The following is a 21,064-nucleotide window of genomic DNA, read 5'->3' on the forward strand; positions in this document are numbered from 1 at the left end:
GCACACACTCTATGCCAGGGGTCCCCAAACTTTTTACACAGGGGCCAGTTCACTGTCCCTCAGACCATTGGAGGGCCGGACTATAAAAAAAAAACTATGAACAAATCCCTATGCACATTGCATATATCTTATTTTAAAGTAAAAAAACAAAAACAAAACAGGAACAAATACAATATTTAAAATAAAGAACAATTAAGTTTAAATTAACAAACTGACCAGTATTTCAGTGGGAACTATGCTCCTCTCACTGACCACCAATGAAAGAGGTGCCCCTTCCGGAAGTGCGGCGGGGGCCGGATAAATGGCCTCAGGGGGCCACAGGTGCCCACGGGCCGTAGTTTGGGGACCCTTGCACTATGCGAATCAAAGCCAGATGGTTTTTATAAAAACTTGTACAAACTTTTTGCGAGTAGAATTCTACAAAGTGAAACTCTAGTAAATAAAAATGAATAAGGTGATTTTATAATGCCAACTGCTATTTAATTCTGCATACATTATAATCAATGTGCTTCCTATTTACTGTCTTTTATTTATTTATTTATTTTACTAAGTCTTTTAAATGGTTATTTTCATGAGAGGAAACATTGGTTTTTCTTATGATGTCAGCTACTTTAATTATAATTTTGCCCAAAGCCAAACAATTAAACTAATTTCCCCCAGTGAGTGGGATGTGAGCCACTTAATTTTCCTTTTAGGTGCTTGGATTAGCTGTGTCTCGGGTAACTTTTATTTTGTTCCAGGCCTTTATTGGTTTATCTGTCAAATGAAAAAAAATAATTGTGATGACCAAAATGTTTAATTTCCTATAACATGGTAATTGGGGTCATAAAGATTTTCAAACATCAGATTGATGAAGAACTGGACTCTCTCCTATATATAAACATTTCAGTTAATTGATGACTTGATTTAAATTAGTTGTTCACACCAAACAGCTACATCGTTTGATTTTGTTTGGGATGACATGTTGAAAATGACAGTTGCCATATTGCAAATTTGTCTTTTTCAAAACATAATTTCTTCTCCTTTCTTGTTACCCTCTTTTGTTCTCTTCAAATTCATCTTTTTTTTTTAAATAGGGCTTCTGATTTATTTTTATCTGGAAATTAGCTTTGATGGGGTGACGTTGATCAACAGGACTACATACACAGTTGCAGGGAAACCTCTCCACAGCGTGTGAACTGCTGCCTGTGCCGTGTGCCCGTCACCCCAAGTCCAGCCGTCCTCCAGCACCGTGCATCTGTCCCTCCTTCCTCCCCTCCTCCTGGTCACCACGTCACGTTCATCTGTGTCCATGAGCCGCATTTATGATGCTCACCTGAGGAACATCTTCCATGTCGCGTCCCACGAATGGGGGCTGCAGATCACACTCTGCTCCACCAGCACAGACGGCTGGGACCTCGGACAAGTACTCACGTATGTGCATGAGGTTTTCTCCTTAGGAGATGAGTGAGGATGAGAAAGACCTCACTGCATGGGGCTGTTTTATGCATGTGTGTGCACACGTGTGCATATTTATACAGGAACACGGTTACATGTTATATAGGTCGCCTATACTCTATAATATGTAGAATCCAGTCTGTGCAATAAATAGATACAATAGGGAAGTATCAGTGCGTGGTAGGCAAAGTAACTCACCCTTAATTATGTGAAACATTCAGTTTCGATCTTCCCTGTGTGGATATGAATTTTTGTCAACATATAGCCCATCACAATCAATATTTTTAAGCCCAGAAGGCCTTACTGTCCTAAGATATTCCCCTTTTCAGTTTCAGTCACTTTCCTATAAACATATTATACTGCTAAGCAGATACATTTCAAACGATGGCTTCCGGTCATGTTTCTACACGTCCTGGCCGGCCAACAGTGCACAGAGTTAAACAGCAATTCGACACTCGGCAGGAAAGTCAGGAGAAGAACAAAAAAACAAACGATATTTAAAATGTATCCTATCAGCCACAGAAGCTTCCGGAGAAGCCTCTGGAGAAAGCGGGAGAGGAGGACGCGGTCAGCGGCTACTCACTGGTGTAGGTGAGCTGGAAGCCCTGGTCAGTGTCCGAGCCGTTGCTGTTGAACTCCAGCCACAGGTGGTTGGAGGTGCTGTTCAGGCTGTGCCCCAGGAGCTCGCTCTTGGTGAAGGTCCCCAAGGGGCGGGAGGAGCTGTCCTTCCCGTCGTAAACCTACGGAGAACCCACAGCGTCAGACCCTGGGACTCCTCTGGGTTCTCAACCCAGCTGCCCGCAGCAGAAACTCAGAATCACCGGGGACATGAGTCACAGGACACGTTGAAAAGTAGGCCGTGTACAGCCAGCAGGCTAGGTGACAAGCTAAACAGTCTTTTCTTCCTTTTTTCTTTAAGACTATTTATTTGTTCATTTAATTTGAGAGGAGAGAGAGAAGGGGAAGGAGCAGGAGCAACAACTCCCATATGTGCCTTGACCAGGCAAGCCCAGGGTTTCGAACCGGCGACCTCAGGGTTCCAGGTCGACCCCTGATCCACTGCGCCCCCACAGGTCAGGCTGAATAGTCTTTTTCTGTCCTGTCTTGACCGTTCATGTTAAAGATAGCCAGCTCCGTTAGGGTTCAGACCATTTCACATTTGCTTTGAGAGCTCTTTCTGTCTCTATTACAAACTTGGTGATTCCTTGCATCTCCAGGTTCCATTACCACCCCCCACCACCACGCACAGAGGTGGAGAGGATGTATCACATATCATATTCCCGTTCCGGGGTCATCTCCAGCTACCCCACAGCGACGGGACAGCCCTTCCCACGGAACATGCCCCGAGACGTGCCGGCTTGGTGACACCCTGTCACGTGTGTGTCCCTGAGCCCGCAGCGACTCTGGTTTGGGGCTCGCTGCCTCAGAGAAACCCCATCATGCAATGACGCTAGAGATCTGGGGCGTCTTGCTCCACAGTCTCTGTGCCTGGCTGCCTCTCCCCAGGAGGTCGTACGGCTGGTGGAGACAGGAGTGTTTGGGAGGCAGGGCAGGCAGGACTCGGTGTGGAGCAGACAGGAGAGGGAGAGGGGAGGCTTCGGGGACGGTCCCTGCACTCCCCAAGGTCATCCCCCCAGGCTGGGAGGGATGGGGGCCGGTCACGCTCTCTGAGCGGGGTTCCAGGGCACAGACACCGGGGGGGGGGGGCCCAAGGACACCGTTCTGCTCCTGCCAGAGTGAACACCGTTTCCGCCTCGCAGAGTTTGGGGAGGCAGTGCCCTCAGCCACCCCCTTTGTAACACCACGTCAGGAACGAATGCCTCGCGAGAACGGCTGGTCCACTGGCCTCTCAGAACCACTTCAGCGGGTGACAGCGAGGGACCTGTGGTTTATGATAAGGATTTTCTGGAAGAAAGACTAAGAATGTCACACTGTATTAAAAATGTCCAGTTTTTCTTGTCAGAAAAATCTTAACTAATGAAAGGTGTTGGTCCTCAGCACCCTCCTCTTGTGTCTGTTCTTCTCTTCCACATTTTTTTTTCTTACTCTTCTTCTATCCTGCCTTCCAGTAAACACACAGACCATAAACACTGCTCAGCAGGCTCAGATGCAAATGCACACAGTCCTTAAAGAAGAAAACATATTTGGGAAAATTACTTGTATGGACCGTCACTGTATTTTATTCCAACTAAGCCTCACGTGATGAGGTGGTTAAATCAAATACCTGTAGTTCCTCACTAAAAAGCTAGTCACTGGCTATTGTTTGAAAAAGATTGTGTTTTGGCTTAAATGCAAATTCACTAGACCTAATGAGGTTTCTGACATGAGATAGAGTTTTAAGTCCAGAGGAACCTGGCTCAAAGGGAAAATGCCCTGGCCTCCCCTGGACAGGCTGGTCATGCCTCATGCTTTGAGACTCTGTCCCTGGAGTGAGGAGCCCTCAAGCTGGGAAGGGCCCCAAGTTCGCTCCTCAGCTCTGAAGAACGGTCAAGGTCAGCTCCAGTGGCCGCAGCTTGACCGAGCCCTTCACAGAGACGGGCAGGACCAAGGATGGCACCGAACTCATGGACCCTCACGGCTCCACCCCCCAGGGGGAAAAGGTGGAACACTGAGTCCAAGCTTCTCCAGGAAGTGCTTCGTCTCATGTGTCCACACCACTGGCCATCCATGTGCCTGCCAGCTGACCCCAGTGAAGAACAAGCTGACCACATGGGCCGTTACTGTCGGCCCTGCTAGCTGGACAGAGATGCCGCATGGGCAGTTATCCCCAACGCCCACTCAGAGGGTACCAACGGGCGTCGGGAGACTGGACGCTGGACTGTCGTGGGCAGTTATCCCCAACGCCCACTCAGAGGGCACCAATGGGCGTTGGGGGATGGGACGCTGGACTGTCGTGGGCAGTTATCCCCAACGCCCACTCAGAGGGCACCAACGGGCGTCGGGGGACTGGACGCTGGACTGTCGTGGGCAGTTATCCCCAACGCCCACTCAGAGGGCACCAACGGGCGTCGGGAGACTGGACGCTGGATTGTCGTGGGCAGTTATACCCAATGCCCACTCAGAGGGTACCAACGGGCGTCAGGAGACTGGACGCTGGACTGTCGTGGGCAGTTATCCCCAACGCCCACTCAGAGGGTACCAACGGGCGTCAGGAGACTGAACGCTGGACTGTCGTGGGCAGTTATCCCCAATGCCCACTCAGAGGGCACCAACGGGCGCCGGGAGACTGGACGCTGGACTGTCGTGGGCAGTTATCCCCAATGCCCACTCAGAGGGCACCAACGGGCGTCGGGGGACTGGACGCTGGACTGTCGTGGGCAGTTATCCCCAATGCCCACTCAGAGGGCACCAACGGGCGTCGGGGGACTGGACGCTGGACTGTCGTGGGCAGTTATACCCAATGCCCACTCAGAGGGCACCAACAGGCGTCGGGGGACTGGACGCTGGACTGTCGTGGGCAGTTATCACCGATGCCCACTCAGAGGGCACCAACGGGCGTCGGGGGACTGGACGCTGGACTGTCGTGGGCAGTTATCACCGATGCCCACTCAGAGGGCACCAACAGGCGTCGGGGGACTGGACGCTGGACTGTCGTGGGCAGTTATCACCGATGCCCACTCAGAGGGTACCAACGGGCGCCGGGAGACTGGACGCTGGACTGTCGTGGGCAGTTATCCCCAACGCCCACTCAGAGGGCACCAACGGGCGTCGGGAGACTGGACGCTGGACTGTCGTGGGCAGTTATACCCAATGCCCACTCAGAGGGCACCAACGGGCGTCGGGGGACTGGACGCTGGACTGTCGTGGGCAGTTATCACCGATGCCCACTCAGAGGGCACCAACGGGCGTCGGGGGACTGGACGCTGGACTGTCGTGGGCAGTTATCACCGATGCCCACTCAGAGGGCACCAACGGGCGTCGGGGGACTGGACGCTGGACTGTCGTGGGCAGTTATCACCGATGCCCACTCAGAGGGCACCAACGGGCGTCGGGGGACTGGACGCTGGACTGTCGTGGGCAGTTATACCCAATGCCCACTCAGAGGGCACCAACGGGCGTCGGGGGACTGGACGCTGGACTGTCGTGGGCAGTTATCACCGATGCCCACTCAGAGGGCACCAACGGGCGTCGGGGGACTGGACGCTGGACTGTCGTGGGCAGTTATCCCCAACGCCCACTCAGAGGGCACCAACGGGCGTCGGGAGACTGGACGCTGGACTGTCGTGGGCAGTTATCCCCAACGCCCACTCAGAGGGCACCAACGGGCGTCGGGAGACTGGACGCTGGACTGTCGTGGGCAGTTATCCCCAACACCCACTCAGAGGGCACCAACGGGCGTCGGGAGACTGGACGCTGGACTGTCGTGGGCAGTTATCCCCAACGCCCACTCAGAGGGCACCAACGGGCGCCGGGAGACTGGACGCTGGATTGTCACATCAGCGACCAGTGCTCGGTCACCACAGCAGTCTCCAGCGCCATCTGCACCGGTCAGCAGCTGAGGCAAAGCCTCCACTCAGCCGTCAGAAGGACCCCGGGCCCCACGTTCACGCAAGGCTGCACCCCTGTGCGAACACGGGCCTTGGGCTCACCCGTTCCCACTGTACATGCTCCACCTGGCACACTGGGCTGGCAATGGTCACAGGTTAGAGAGTGTCACACAGAATCCTAGAGGGACGATGCGGGGGGGTTGGGGACCTGCTCCCGCTGCCACGAGCTCCACCTGGCACACTGGGCTGGCGATGGTCACAGGTTAGAGAGCGTCACACAGAATCCTAGAGGGACGATGCGGGGAGTTGGGGACCTGCTCCCGCTGCCATGAGCTATGCCCGAGGGTTGTGTCTTGTGTCTAAAATGAACCTCTCTTGGCCCTGGCAGCTGGCTCAGTGGATAGAGTGTCAGCCCGGCGTGTGGAAGTCCCGGGTTTGATTCCTGATCAGGGCACACTGGAGAAGCAACCATCTGATTCTCTACCCCTCCCTTTCCCCCTTCTCTCCCTCTTCCCTTCCCACAGCCAGTGGCGTGACTGGTTTGAGCACTGGACCCCAGGCACTGAGGATGGCTTGGTTGGTCTTAGTGAGTCAGCTTCAGGTGCTAAAGATAGCTCAGTTGATTTAAGCATCGGCCCTAGATGGGCTTGCTGGGCGAATCCCGGTCTAGGTGCATATGGGAGTCTGCCTCACTGTCTCAACTACTCTCACCTAAAAAAAAAAAAAAAAATGAAATGAACCTCTCTTTCCACTACGTATTGCTTTTGTAACATTCTCATTAGAGACATACTTCTCCTCCAAGACTGTTCCACATGAAGCAAGAAAACATCCGCTCTGTGAGTGGGCGTGTGGGCGTGTGGATTCGCTCTGTACTGGTGGGGCCACCACGTGACAGCGCGACGTGAACAGCACCGATGTTCAAGAAGTGAGCTAATGCCCCTTGAAATACTTTTAACACGGAGCTCTCTGTTACCCTAGTTCACAGAACATATGTCTGCAAATCATTTAAGCGTTTGAACTGATTGGCAGCGTCTCTGCGATTTAAATGTGATAAGCGGGGTGTTTTTGGCTTTTTGTTGCAATCACCAAGTTGATGCTGCACAACCACAAGCACACACGCCCTCTTCCTTCTCCTGCCATGATGTCCACATGGGTCAGTGTTCCCGTGTCCCCAGCCGCTCCCTGCGCCGATGGACGGTTCAGTTACGTAAGCGTTCGCCCTGCCCTGAAGACTTACTGACTTCTAAACTCCAGGTTATCCAAGGGTTCAGAGAACGGTTACGCACGACACAATTCTGCATTTTTATTTTTTTAGATTACTGAGACTATGCCACTTTCCTGCCTGAAAGCAACTCAATTCCAGGTCTCCGGGCGGCTGGCAGGAGCTGCTCTGAGACTATTAAAATGCAAGACACCCCAGGACGAACCATCCCTCTGGTCACACCTGGGGTGGGGGGAAGGAAGGCACTCTCACAGGTGAGCGTCTCTGGACCTGTGCACGTGACCGCCAGCGAGGCCGAGGACACCTGCCTGGGACCGGGCCATGACCCTGTGTGGGCAGGCAGGTGGCGGACAGGAGGACCCCAGTGCTCCATTTTGTCTGGACTGTTTGCACAATTCTCCGAGTGCTCGCAGCTCAGAGAGCCCCAGAGTCCGAGCCGTGTGGAGCTGAGCGCCCATGTACCTGCAAACCCCAGACTTTTATAAAGGGGGACAGAAGAGGTACCTGTCCCCCTCGTCACAATCAGCCGTGTGACCTGCACAAATTGCCACTTCTCAGTGGACTGAGCGGCCCTTGCACAAGATGAGGTCCAGCCTCAGTCTTTCTTTGCTCAAAGCCTCTGTCTTTCAATGCTCTGAGGCCTGGTCTACAAATACCCACTTCTGGGAGCCTGAACGCTGGACCCTGGAAGGTCCTCAGTCTCCTGCTGTAGCCACAGGAGAGGCGGAGAGTCTGTTAGAAGCCTCAGAGGTCACAGGGCATCTCCACCCAGAGGTGGGGCTGTACAGATCAAGGCAAGACCCAGCAGCTAGAATCCGCTCCCTGCCTGCGATGCAGTCCACCTAGAACGTGGGCGGCCAGCTGGGGGCCGGACCCCCGGGGCTTTCCCGGAGCCTCTGAGGCTTTGCATTGGGCAGTGCGTGGAGCCCCTGCTGCTGGGCCCCCTCCAGCATGCCCCCGGTCCTGGGAACCCGGTCAGCTGGGGGCCGGCCCCCTGGGGCTTTCCCGGAGCCTCTGAGGCTTTGCATTGGGCAGTGCGTGGAGCCCCTGCTGCTGGGCCCCCTCCAGCATGCCCCCGGTCCTGGGAACCCTGTCAGCTGGGAGCCGGCCCCCTGGCCTTTCCCGGAGCCTCTGAGGCTTTGCATTGGGCAGTGCGTGGAGCCCCTGCTGCTGGGCCTCCCCCCCAGCACGTCCCCAGTCCTGGGAACCCGGTCAGGCTGCTGCACAGAGACTGTCCTGTCCGGGTGCGGCTTCTGCACACGAGCCCCACTCTGTGGTCCAGTGACGGGCTGAGCTGGCTCCCACCATCACGTCAGCACCACTGCAGCTCTGAGGGTGCACGTGGAGCACGGCCGTGGAAGGGCTGGGTGTGGGGGCCCTGCACACTCCAGTCACCCGTGTGTGCGCTGGGCTCCGTGCTAGAAGCACGCAGTCGTGTCACATCACTGAACCCTCAGAACAACCCTGGCAGGTACATATCAGGAGTGTTTGCACGCTTTCGGAAGCCTGCACTTAAAAAGTACTAAAAAATTTGGCCAAGATATACAACTAATAAAATTAGATCCAAGGGCCTGACCAGGCGGTGGTGCAGTGGATAGAGCATCAGATTGGGATGCGGAAGACCCGGGTTCGAGACCCCGAGGCCGCCAGCTTGAGCGTGGGCTCATCTGGTTTGAGCAAAAATTCACCAGCTTGGACCCAAGGTCGCTGGCTCCAGCAAGGGGTTACTCGGTCTGCTGAAGGCCCACGGTCAAGGCACATATGAGAAAGAAATCAATGAACAACTAAGGTGTCGCAATGCGCAACGAAAAAACTAATGATTGATGCTTCTCATCTCTCCGTTCCTGTCTGTCTGTCCCTGTCTATCCCTCTCTCTGACTCTCTGTCTCTGTAAAAAAATAAAATAAAATAAATAAAAATAATTAATTAAAATTAGGTCCAAGGAAGACGGACTGTGACGTTTCAAAGTCCACATACGCTCCACTTAACGGGCACCACAGGCCGCCTCCCCAGATGGATAAATAAACGCGACCATGTGCACCTCTAAACACATACTAGTGCACACGGAACCACCTCTCTGGAGCTGCGTGTGCAGACAGGCAGACACTCTTCCTCGAGAAGCCAAGACCAAGTCCCACTGAAGACGCTTCCTACCTTCAGCGTGTCCCCTTCGGACAGCTGGAAGTGGCGTGCGCGGAGCTGGACGCCCTGGCCGGCCTCCGTCTCTATTCTGTAGATGCACTCGTGGTTGTTGTCGTAACTGGACGGGAAGTTTGGCGACAGCAGCGTGCCCTGGCTCCCCCGGACGCTCGCCCCGCACTCCGCTGCAGTGAAGAGGGCGTTGAGAAAGGAAAGGGTGTTCAGAACGGAATGATCGGTCCCGACGTAGAAAAACATTCCAGTCATGGCAGCCCTGCCTTCTCTCCGTGTCTGTCTGTTACGGATACATTGTTTCTATAGAACAGCAGGCTGTTCTTTTAGAGCTGTGACCAGCTGGACAGGGTACAGACCCATTTCCAAGACTCCCTAATTTCTTTCATAGACTGCCCCAGGCTCCAGGGAGGTAGCGTGGCATCCCACAGAGATTTCTAGAACAATCGATGAGTCCCGTTAACCTGCTCTGTCACTGGGTTGTCCTGTCCTCTCCTCGTTTATGCCTCCAAAACAACCCCCTGCCCAATCCCAAGTCCCCAAAATCAGTGTCACATCCACGCGATTTTCCTCCGTGTTTAGTCCAGAGCATCACCTGGACGCACCTGTTTAACCAGGGTTCTAACAACACACGAGCCCTGAGCTCGCCTCACCTACGTCTAGGGACGGGAGAATACTTGACGGCTAGGTCCAAAATTTGCATAAAACCTTTCGTCAAGGCAAAAATACTTCTAGCTCTTTGCTTTCTGACACCTCGGAGAAGGCCGCCTCCCCCAGGCTCTGGCTCCCCTCCAGGCTCTGGCTCCCCCCCAGGCTCTGCCCCCCCCCGGCTCTGGCCCCCTCCAGGCTCTGCCCCCCTGGCTCTGCCCACCCCCGGCTCTGGCCCCCTCCAGGCTCTGGCCCCCCCCAGGCTCTGGCTCCCCCCCAGGCTCTGGCTCCCCCCCCCCCGGCTCTGGCTCCCCCCAGGCTCTGGCCCCCCCAGGCTCTGGCTCCCCCCCAGGCTCTGGCCCCCCCAGGCTCTGGTTCCCCCCCCAGGCTCTGGCTCCCCCCAGGCTCTGCCCCCCCAGGCTCTGGCTCCCTCCAGGCTCTGCCCCCCCAGGCTCTGGCTCCCCCCCAGGCTCTGGCTCTCTGCCAAGCTCTGGCTCCGCCCCCAGGCTCTGGCTCCCCCCCCCCACGGAAGTGAGCAGGTCAGAATTCCTTCAGCTCTAAAACCCTGCTGCCCAGAATGCTCAGGCGACTATGAAGTGGCCTAGTGCGTGGATGTGGCGTCGTGGTGTGTGTCGCCATGGATATTTCTGTGCACAATTGTGTGTGTGTTTGTGTGTGAGATGAGAGACAGCTCCGTGGAACTTTTATTTTCTGTCTTCTTTTTAAATTGAGTTTATCGGGGCGACGTTAGTTAATAAGATTATACAGGTTTCAGGTGAATGATTCTAAAACCTGTCACCTGTATGTGACACTGTGTGCTCCCCACCGCGAGTCAAGTCCCCTTCCACCCCCGCTGATCCCCCCTAACCCTCTTCTCCCTCCCCCTCCCCCACTCTCCCCTCTGTGATCACCACAGAGTCTTCCATCAAATAATGTACCGGCCACACTATATGCCCAACACAGTGAGTTTCAAAAATCCCACAAAGTCAGTCTGAGTGTGCAGACACAGGGTGACGTTGGAAACTGAGGGCCGTGCAGTGTGTCCATGGGGTGGGGTGATGAAAGATCTCGGTGGCTGACTTCGGAGTGGGCCAGGTGAGGTGTTAGGTAACTCGGACATCCTCTGAGTGCCCACTTCTGTCACTGTGAGTCTCTCTGATACTAATGAAACCAGCTCCGTTCCGAGTGGCACCCCCTGAGCCAGGGGCCGGGGACCTGCCTGAGCGTCATGACCAGCTCATGGGACTTGTACAGTGGCCCTTGGGACGCCCTCTCGCGGACAGACTGGGGATGGAATTGGGGAGGAAAACACATGAGAAACTGTCCCCTGTTCCTAACCTTTCCTCCCGTGAGGACGGGAGGGCAGCCGGTGGCGGGGAGCAGGGGGAGGGGTTCAGAAAGAACCATCGGAAACTGGTGACCCAGCAAAGGGCAAAGGGATTCTGTAACAAGTGTTTGAACATGATGGCTACAGTTGTGATGATTACATTGATACATCTGCAGAATTATAATAATGCTGTTCTTGGAAAACAGCAGTAGGGGAGAAAGGCAAGTGTGTGTCCCCCCACACCCTTCACCCGCTCCACGTCTGGGCATCCTCCGTGGCCGGGTCTGGGTGTCTGGGAAACAGGGCGGTGTTCCCTCCGTGTGGCCTACCTGGCGATTCTCGGCCAAGCTGAGACTGAGGAAACACAGTTTTGTATCTTTAACTCAATGCACGTTCCAGGTGAAGACTCCCCTTGGGAAAGGGTACTAATTCGTGGGCCCGGTTACATATTCTTTACTCCATTTCTATCCTGAGGAAAGTGAGTGCTTCTAACATAGAAACCCAAATAAATAAAAAGATGTCAAAACAGCAAAAACCAAAGGTCCCTCTTTGGCTGCGGGCGGACAGGACGGTGGAGGCTCCAGCTTATTAGAAACATTGGACATAAAGAGAAAAGGAGAGATACACTGAATTCCAACAGCCAGAACAGGAAACCTCATCACAGATACTAGGGATTCTGATTTAAAATTAAAACTGATAGTGATTAATAAGGGAAAGTGGGAAACTGCCCTAGCAGTTTGGCTCAGTGGTAGAGCATCGGCCCAGTGTGTGGAAGTCCCAGGTTCAATTCCTGATCAGGGCACACAGGAGAAACAATCATCTACTTCTTCATCCCTCCCCCTTCTCTCTCTTTCTCTTTCTCTTCTTCTCTCACAGCCATGGCTCAAATGGCTAGAGCAAGTTAGACCCCAGCGCTGAGGATGGCTCCATGGCCTCATCTCAGGTACTAAAAATAGCTTGATTGCTGAGCAATGGACCAGCAGCCCCAGATAGGCGGAGCATCAGCCCCAGATTGGGGTTGCCATTGGATCTGGTTGAGGTGCATGTGGGAGTCTGTGTCTCCCTTGATAAAAAAATTAAAAAAATATATATAAAGGAAACCATTCAAAATTCCAGTTGAGGCCCTCTCACCCAGGGCTTGTAAAGTTTGGAAGAGCACGTCTTCCCACTGAAGGAGAAGATACTGGAGGCACGCCGCTGACTCGTGGTGTGAGGAATGGTCTCCAGGGTGAGTCATGGCTGGCGTGTGCTCGGGTGCTCCATCCCAGACCACTTTCAGACCACTGAGCTCTCAGGATCAGGCGGCCACGGTGGAGGATGCCGTGTTGGGTACAGGCCTCCTTCCAGTGGGCAGGTGGATAAGGGATGCTGAGGCCCCGCCCTCCCCCTGGTCACTAGGGGCACATCAGGAAGAAGGTGGTCTTCCCTCTTGGCTGGACGAGTCATGTGCATGGAGGTCAGCGGGGACGCACAGGAGCAGCTGACCAGCACAGCGGTGAGGTCACGCATCTCAAGCACAAAGGTAAGGTGGGAGCTGTGCCACTCTGGGGTCACCACGGTGATCCTGTGAGACACCACGGCACTGTGTCTTCAGGGGCCTCCAGTGAGGGGAACAAAGCCAGGGGAACCCCGCCTCTGAAGGGCGTGCGCTGCCCCCACAGGCAGGACCTGGCCATCTGTCAATCAGCATTGGCTGCAACCAGGCTGGCTAATTCATCCCAGCGACGGCCGGACTCTCCCCGGTCCTCACAGCCCCGCCTCTCCATCCTTTTCTTCTCGGTGGACTTGCCTCACGGGGACTGTCAGCCCCGGGCAGGGGGTCACTTCTCTAATTCCTGACTCTCCCTTCATACTCGCCCCTCGGAAACAAAACCCCGACCAGTCTCGAAGGTTCCATCTGTCATGCTGAGACACACATACGATTTCTCAGTAATCAGTAAGATCCATTAACTCAGTACAAGTCTGTACGCACACCCAAGTACCACGCGGATACTCTGACGTGGGGGGCGGGGCCTCTCGACCCCAGCGCAGTGTGCAGGGCTCAGCTGGGTTCCTCCTGCAGAGATCTCTCCGAGAGCATGACACTGCCATGGAGTTCACAGATGTGGCACATTCACTTTTTAATCCATTGTTAGTAGTGTTTTATTTCATACACCCATAGCACAGGCATTACCACCATTTCCTTTAGGTTTGTGTTGCTTTATACTCCTCGGTCTTCCACTCAGATTATCGTGCCGTTCCAGCATTTCAAGATGCTGCCTTGGCACCTGTCTTCACTTCTAAGAACTTACACGTGTTTGAACTGATACACATCGGAGGGACGTATGTGGTTGTGGTCACTGCTGTTTTCCTATTTTTATGTCAAGACCAGAAAGGAAATGTGGTACTTCTCCTTCGTTTATGAGTGGATTGATAAAGAAGAAAATAAACTCTGGCCAGTTGGCTCAGTGGTGGAGCATCAACCTGCATTTTTGGTCAGGGCACACAAGAGAAGTGCCCATCTGCTTCTCCACTTTTTCCCCTCCCCTTTCTCTCACTCTCTCTCTCCCCCTCATGAAATCATGGCTTGACTGGAGCAAGTTGGCCCCAGGCACTGACAATGGCTCTGTGGAGCCTCTGCCTCAGGCTCTAAAAATAGCTCAGTTGTGAGCATGGCCCCAGGTGGGCAAAGTATCGGCTCCAGACAGTTATTGCTGGGTGGATCACGGAGAAGGCACATGTGGGAGTCTCTCTCTCTCTGTCTCCCCTCCTCTCACTTGGAAAATAAGAAAAAAATAGTTCTCAGCTGAAGTGTTCACTGGAAATTATACTTAGGATAAAGTGTTTATTAGGGAAGATAAAACAGCATGCTCATAATTCAACTGGCACTGGTCCGATGCCATGCTGTGATCTTCAGAATGAAACGGCCACTTTGGGTCATAATGAGACCGTTGTAACATCTATGACTTTAAAGGAAGGCACGCAGACACAGCCTGTTGATAAACCCGCTTCTGAGATGAAGAGGGAGAGGAGCGTCTGCTCATGTGACAACCACCCGCTGGTTCAGCTACAGGCTGGGTTTTAGGGACAAGGCAGTCCCACAGGAAGGTCAGCTCGGCCTAATGAGGCACAGGAAGGTGCAGACAAGTTTAATGGGACAGGGTGGTTATCGCTGAGGGTCCCTCTTCAGCCAGAGGGGAAGGGAAAGAGGGAGGTAACAGGTGAGGTGAGCTCCTGAACAAGGGAGTCATCCTGACAGGGGGGCTCATCCTACAGGGGGGGTTAATTGTAATAGGGAAGGGTTCATCTCAACAAGAGGGGTGTTCATCCTGATGGGGGGCTCATCCCAATGGGGGGGTTAATTCTGATAGAGAGGTTCATCTCAACAAGAGGGGTGTTCATCCTGACAGGGGGGGCTCATCCCACAGGGGGGGTTAATTCTGATAGAGAGGGGTTCATCCCAACAAGAGGGGTGTTCATCCTGACAGGGGGGGCTCATCCCACAGGGGGGGTTAATTCTGATAGAGAGGTTCATCTCAACAAGAGGGGTGTTCATCCTGATGGGGGGGCTCATCCCAATGGGGGGGTTAATTCTGATAGAGAGGTGTTCATCTCAACAAGAGGGGTGTTCATCCTGACAGGGGGGCTCATCCCAATGGGGGGGTTAATTCTGATAGAGAGGTTCATCTCAACAAGAGGGGTGTTCATCCTGACAGGGGGGGCTCATCCCACAGGGGGGGTTAATTCTGATAAGAGAGGGGTTCATCCCAACAGAGAGGGGTGTTCATCCTGACAGGGGGGCTCATCCCACAGGGGGGGTTAATTCTGATAGGGAAGGGTTCATCCCAACAGAGAGGGGTGTTCATCCTGACAGGGGGGGCTCATCCCACAGGGGGGGTTAATTCTGATAGGGAGGGGTTCATCCCAACAGAGAGGGGTGTTCATCCTGACAGAGGGTCTCATCCTGACAGGGGGTTTATCCCGACAAGGGGGCTCTTTCCAACAGGTGGGGTTCATCCCGACAGGTGGGGTGCCCCCTGCTACGTGGAGCAGCGTGGAGAAAGGCTCCGAGGTAAAAGGGAACCATGGAGATTTTTTTTTTCCGGGTGACAGCCCATGGTGCTTTTTGAACCTGTGTGGACTTTGTGTGTCTGAGCTGAGCGAGAGGTTCCAGAAACGCGTCCATGTGTGATGGATGCTGTGTCTAGGACCGAGCCAGGGAGGAGTGTTCTGAATGTCGTGGGAGCTATGGAACAGGTCCTGCTGGGGGACAAACTGATGGGCTTTGCATTCGGACAGATCTCTGTGGGACCCGCTGCACCGGGGGTGGCTGAGCGTCTTTCCTGGTGCCCCTGAGAATCCCAGGACAGAAAGGTGACAGTCTTCCCAGGGCTGGGCACAGAGGGTGGCCCGGGGCTGGTGGAGGCAGAATCTTATCTTCAGAACCAGCAACTACAGTGCTTAGTGGACAGTGAGTCAGGGACAAATAAGAGCAACACTCCCAGCTTCCACATGGGTCCCTCGGGGACTCGGGTGCCATGAACAACCTGTTTGTTTCAAGGTCCTTGCAGCCAGTAGGCAAGATACAGGGCGCTCCGTGCAGACAGGGAAAACCTAAGGCCCCCCGCTTTCACACTTGGGCAGCTGGGGAACCCCGGTTTCAGGCACCCCGTGTTCCACAGTCTGGCTGTGTGACCACAGGCAAAGGTCTGAGAGATTTCTGTGTCTCCGTCTTCACATCTGTACTACGGGGCTCACTGTCACAGTGCCGACTTCACAGAGGTCCGGAGAGTAAGTCAGCTGACATCTGTGAGAGCTAGGGGTGCTCTCTGGCCCAGGGTGAGGGCTCCATAAATGTCACCTGCTATCTCAGCCCCAGTCACATCTCCTTGTATACTATAGGCAACAGCATAACAAATAACAAGTAGAACCGTGTAGAGATAATACAGCTGGACAGGACAGAATGATGGCAAATGGAACATTACGACTGGTAGATCACTTCAGGCTGCAGCTGTAGAATGACGTTTTGACATTATTGAGTTCAAAGTTCCTTCCAGATCTGAAACTGTGGACTCCAGAATTCTGCAAGCGCCTAGGATGATCTGTAATTACTGGGTCTTTCTGTTGTTGTTGTTGTTGATCCTGAAGCATTGTTCAAAACTTGCATCCAATTCTCAAAGAAAACTAATAACCCCCCAAAAGGCACCAAGCCCTATGTGGGCAGGAAGCCAGAGAGCAGCAATGTAGACATGCGCCCTGGCGAGAGACAAGGTCAGCGGACCCACGTCCACTGGCTTGTTCTACAGCGAAGAGCTGGCTACCTGTCTGTGCTTCAGTCACATTACACAAAGACAGCATTACCTTTGAATCACCTAGTATTCCTCAATAATGCTGATAATTGACGAGATTCTCAGTCGTGATAAAGCTGGTTTTACTAAGTTAACCATGATGCAGTACTTGGGAGGATTAAGGAATCTTATTCTCACAGCTTCCCCACCAGCCTCCAGTTCATGAACTGGTGAGATTGGGTGGGGTGTGTTCTGGAGGCCCATGGACCCGGCCGTCTCACAGTCAGGGAGAACTGTGGTTCATCTCCACACAGGTCAGAGAGCTACCGCTCCAGGCAGTCTTCTGTCTGTACCTTCAGTGACAGACGTCCACGCAGAGCAGCAAGGGGGAGTGGCTGGTACATGACGTCATCTCTGGGGCCGACGCCCAGGCCCTCTACACGTGCAGGCAGGAGACCATACTTCAATTGTGCGGCCCCAGGATTCCGCCCTGTGCCCCACAGGGCACAGTTCTCCGAGGAACTACAACGTAACCCCACTGTGTGAGCACAGTGCCTCCCTTCCAGGAACCTAAGTAACGTCTCTCATCGCTCCCAGAAACACCTCCCGACCTCCTCAAGTACACGCTGGCAAAGCGCGTCCAGCATGCAGACGTCCACAGCACCAGCACTGCAGGAGGACACGAGTCGGCCAATCAGACTGAAGGACACACGCTACGGCTGTCAGTGGTCACCGCCACTGCACGGGGAGACTCCGTTTCTCCTCAGCATCACCATCGAAGGGGGTGTGAAACAGTGTGTGGGGTGTGGTGTGATTGCAGCCAGCATGTGAGGGCTGGCATGATTACCGAGTGTCAGATGTGGTGTGATTACAGCATGTCAGGGCTGGTGTGGTTATAGTACGTTACAGGTGGCGTGATACAATGTGGCATGGCTGTTGTGACACAATGAGTCGGGTGGTGTGATGACAGTATGTCAGGGCTGGTGTGATGACAGTACATTACAGGTGGTGTGACACAATGTGGCATGGCTGTTGTGATACAATGAGTTGGGTGGTGTGATTACAGCATGTCAGGGCTGGTGTGGTTAAAGTATGTTACAGGTGGTGTGATACAATGTGGCATGGCTGTTGTGATACAATGAGTCGGGTGGTGTGATGACAGCATATTGGGGTATGATTACAGCATGTCAGGGCTGGTGTGATGACAGTACATTACAGGTGGTGTGACACAATGTGGCATGGCTATTATGATACAATGTGTCAGGTGGTATGATAACAGTGTGTTGGGGTGTGATTACAGCATGTCAGGGCTGGTGTGATTACAGTAAGTTAGAGGTGGTGTGATACAGCGTGGCATGGCTGTTGTGATACAATGTGTCGGGTGGTGTGATAACAGTGTATCATGGTGTGATTACAGCATGTCAGGGGTGGTGTGATACAATGTGGCATGGCTGTTGTGATACAATGTGTCAGGTGGTATGATAACAGTGTATCATGGTGTGATTACAGCATGTCAGGGGTGGTGTGACACAATGTGTCAGGTGGTATGATAACTGTATCACAGTGTAATTACAGCATGTTAGGGGTGGTGTGATACAATGTGGCAGGGCTGTTGTGATATAATGTGTCAGGTGGTGGGATTACAGTATATCAGGGTGTGATGACAGCATGTCAGGGGTGGTGTGATTATAGCATGGTTTCCAGTAGCCACTTTGCCTCTTTCCTCCCTTAAAATATGACAGACACTTGAGTTTCGCTGTCCTTTCACTGTGAAATTTTAGAGCTGACAGGAGCCGACCTTGCTCCAGGTGAGACGACTGCAGCCCGGAGGCTCCCCCGGGAGCAGAGGGGCCCCGGCCCTCCTCCCGCAGCCCGGGCCCTGTCCCCGCTGATGAATGGAATGAAAGCGTGTGACCACCTACCCACACACCTTGGCAGAGGTGCGCTCCACACACGGCGGCCCCCACCCAGGCAGGCAAGCTTGGTGGCACCTTCTAGCCGATAGCCGGGGAAGCAGGAGAACGTCAGCGCATCCCCGACGCCAAACTGGAACCCGATCCTGCGGCTGAAGGCGGGGACGCCGGGGTCGTCACAGGGCTCCAGGTCGTACTCTGAGACACGGAGAGAGAGCAGAGCTGGGGGAACCTGGGCGGACACTCAGAACCTCTTCTCCAAGACAAAACAACACCGTGGTTAGAGACACGTCGGTGCACACACGCTCGTTCACAGGGTCTGCTGCAGCTCGAGGCAGGCACTGTCCTTTATAACTGGGAGCTCTCTCACAACAATGGCGTGAACATCAGTATTAAATAGACCCATTAGAACAAATGTCACTTGAACAGTATGAAGTTACTTTACTATTTCCAATTGCTAACTTTAGCCACTGTCCTCTTCTCAAAGGGTCTCTGAGTAACAGAGACATGGAGTATGAAATACTAACAGACCCCGACAGTGAGTGGCGCTGGTGGAAGTCCTTCTGTGACCCACGTCCCTGCCAAACACAGCTCCTTGTGGAGCCGCAGAACTCCCCCTCCTGTCCTGTCTTCCATCTGGGAGCCACGTTCTACGGAAATGTCATGGCAACCATCCTACTGGCTCCTAGAAACTTAGAAAACTGCTCAGGAAGGAAGGGCCAGTCAGCCTTCAGGTGTGGGCACTAGGGAGAGTGGGGGCCATGCAGGACTCCTCGTGACACACTGAGACGTGGGGGTCTTCTCCACAGTGCTCGTGTTAGTGTCTGGGGTGGGGGCGGGGGGGGCTGACTGGGAGGCGTCCTCAGGAAATGAGGCTTTCATAAAACCTCTGAGAACGGCAGGAACTAACTGGACTAGCAGGAGAATAGGAAAAAAGCAGGCATACAAGCATGCTAATGTCTAACCAACATGAGGCAAGTCCCCAGGAGGGCAAGCGCTCCATTTGCATAATGAAGTTTCTACTTATCTGAACACTTAGCAATCAAGTGCTTCCTATTAGTGTCACCAGTGATGGTGTGCAGCCCGGTCTCAAGGGGAAATTTCCCCAGAGGGAGCGATTCCTTTAGCTTTATCTAAGGAGCATGCCCACTTTTAAAATGGGCTTTGCACAAAGATGTATTTTTTTTAAGGACACTGCCTGAATGTGTATGTGACACAATACTGGCGGAACTGATCACGTGTGCAAGCTTTGCAGGTCGTGTGCAAACAGATCCTTCCACATGTTCGAAACTGTTACCCTGTGAACTGTAACATTCGGCAGGATTTTCAGACCTCTCCACCCTCCATGCCCAAAGCTACGAAGACCCTGAAAAGTCCTTTTTTTTTTTTTATCCTGGCATTTGCTTGCTTGTGTTTAGGAAATTTACGAAAACAGAGAGCTCCAGAGCTTAGCTCCGACATTCGGGAATCAGAGGGCGGATGGCTGGCGAGCTCTGAGCCGGGAGCGGCAGGGGTGAGACACGGGGGAAGCGCGTAGAGACCCGAGAGAGGCGTCTGCAGCACGGCCCTGAGCTCGGTGCCACCCCGGCTCCCTCTGCCCTGGAGGACTCTATCTCAGTGCCACCCCGGCTCCCTCTGCCCTGGAGGACTCTAGCTCGGTGCCACCCCGGCTCCCTCTGCCCTGGAGGACTCTAGCTCGGTGCCACCCCGGCTCCCTCTGCCCTGGAGGACTCTAGCTCGGTGCCACCCCGGCTCCCTCTGCCCTGGAGGACTCTAGCTCGGTGCCACCCCGGCTCCCTCTGCCCTGGAGGACTCTAGCTCGGTGCCATCCCTCACACCCTCTGCCCTGGAGGACTCTAGCTCGGAGCCATCCTGACTCCCTCTGCCCTGGAGGACTCTAGCTCGGTGCCATCCCGGCTCCCTCTGCCCTGGAGGACTCTAGCTCGGTGCCATCCCGGCTCCCTCTGCCCTGGACGACTCTAGCTCGGAGCCATCCTGACTCCCTCTGCCCTGGAGGACTCTAGCTCGGTGCCATCCCGGCTCCCTCTGCCCTGGACGACTCTAGCTCGGAGCCATCCCTCACACCCTCTGCCCTGGAGGACTCTAGCTCGGTGCCATCCCTCACACCCTCTGCCCTGGAGGACTCTAGCTCGGAGCCATCCCGGCTCCCTCTGCCCTGGAGGACTCTAACTCGGCGCCATCCCTCACACCCTCTGCCCTGGAGGACTCTAGCTCGGTGCCATCCCGGCTCCCTCTGCCCTGGACGACTCTAGCTCGGAGCCATCCCTCACACCCTCTGCCCTGGAGGACTCTAGCTCGGTGCCATCCCTCACACCCTCTGCCCTGGAGGACTCTAGCTCGGAGCCATCCCGGCTCCCTCTGCCCTGGAGGACTCTAGCTCGGTGCCATCCCTCACACCCTCTGCCCTGGAGGACTCTAGCTCGGTGCCATCCCTCACACCCTCTGCCCTGGAGGACTCTAGCTCGGAGCCATCCCGGCTCCCTCTGCCCTGGAGGACTCTAGCTCGGTGCCATCCCGGCTCCCTCTGCCCTGGAGGACTCTAGCTCGGAGCCATCCCGGCTCCCTCTGCCCTGGAGGACTCTAGCTCGGTG

General features: G+C 54.3%; 1 protein-coding gene across 1 annotated transcript in view; it reads right to left on the reverse strand.

Moving 5' to 3' along the window:
* CSMD1 (CUB and Sushi multiple domains 1) overlaps positions 1-21,064 on the reverse strand; it is a 1,658,614-nt gene that overhangs the window by 300,213 nt on the left and 1,337,337 nt on the right. The window contains exons 21-23 of the mRNA XM_066237815.1: positions 18,462-18,650; positions 9,301-9,470; positions 2,021-2,177 (exon numbers count right to left, since the gene is read on the reverse strand). Of these exons, the coding sequence (XP_066093912.1) occupies positions 2,021-2,177; positions 9,301-9,470; positions 18,462-18,650 (516 nt within the window). The remainder of the gene's footprint in view (positions 1-2,020; positions 2,178-9,300; positions 9,471-18,461; positions 18,651-21,064) is intronic.

The sequence above is a fragment of the Saccopteryx bilineata genome, chromosome 6, assembly GCF_036850765.1.
Source record: "Saccopteryx bilineata isolate mSacBil1 chromosome 6, mSacBil1_pri_phased_curated, whole genome shotgun sequence".
NCBI classification, from domain to species: Eukaryota; Metazoa; Chordata; class Mammalia; order Chiroptera; family Emballonuridae; genus Saccopteryx; species Saccopteryx bilineata.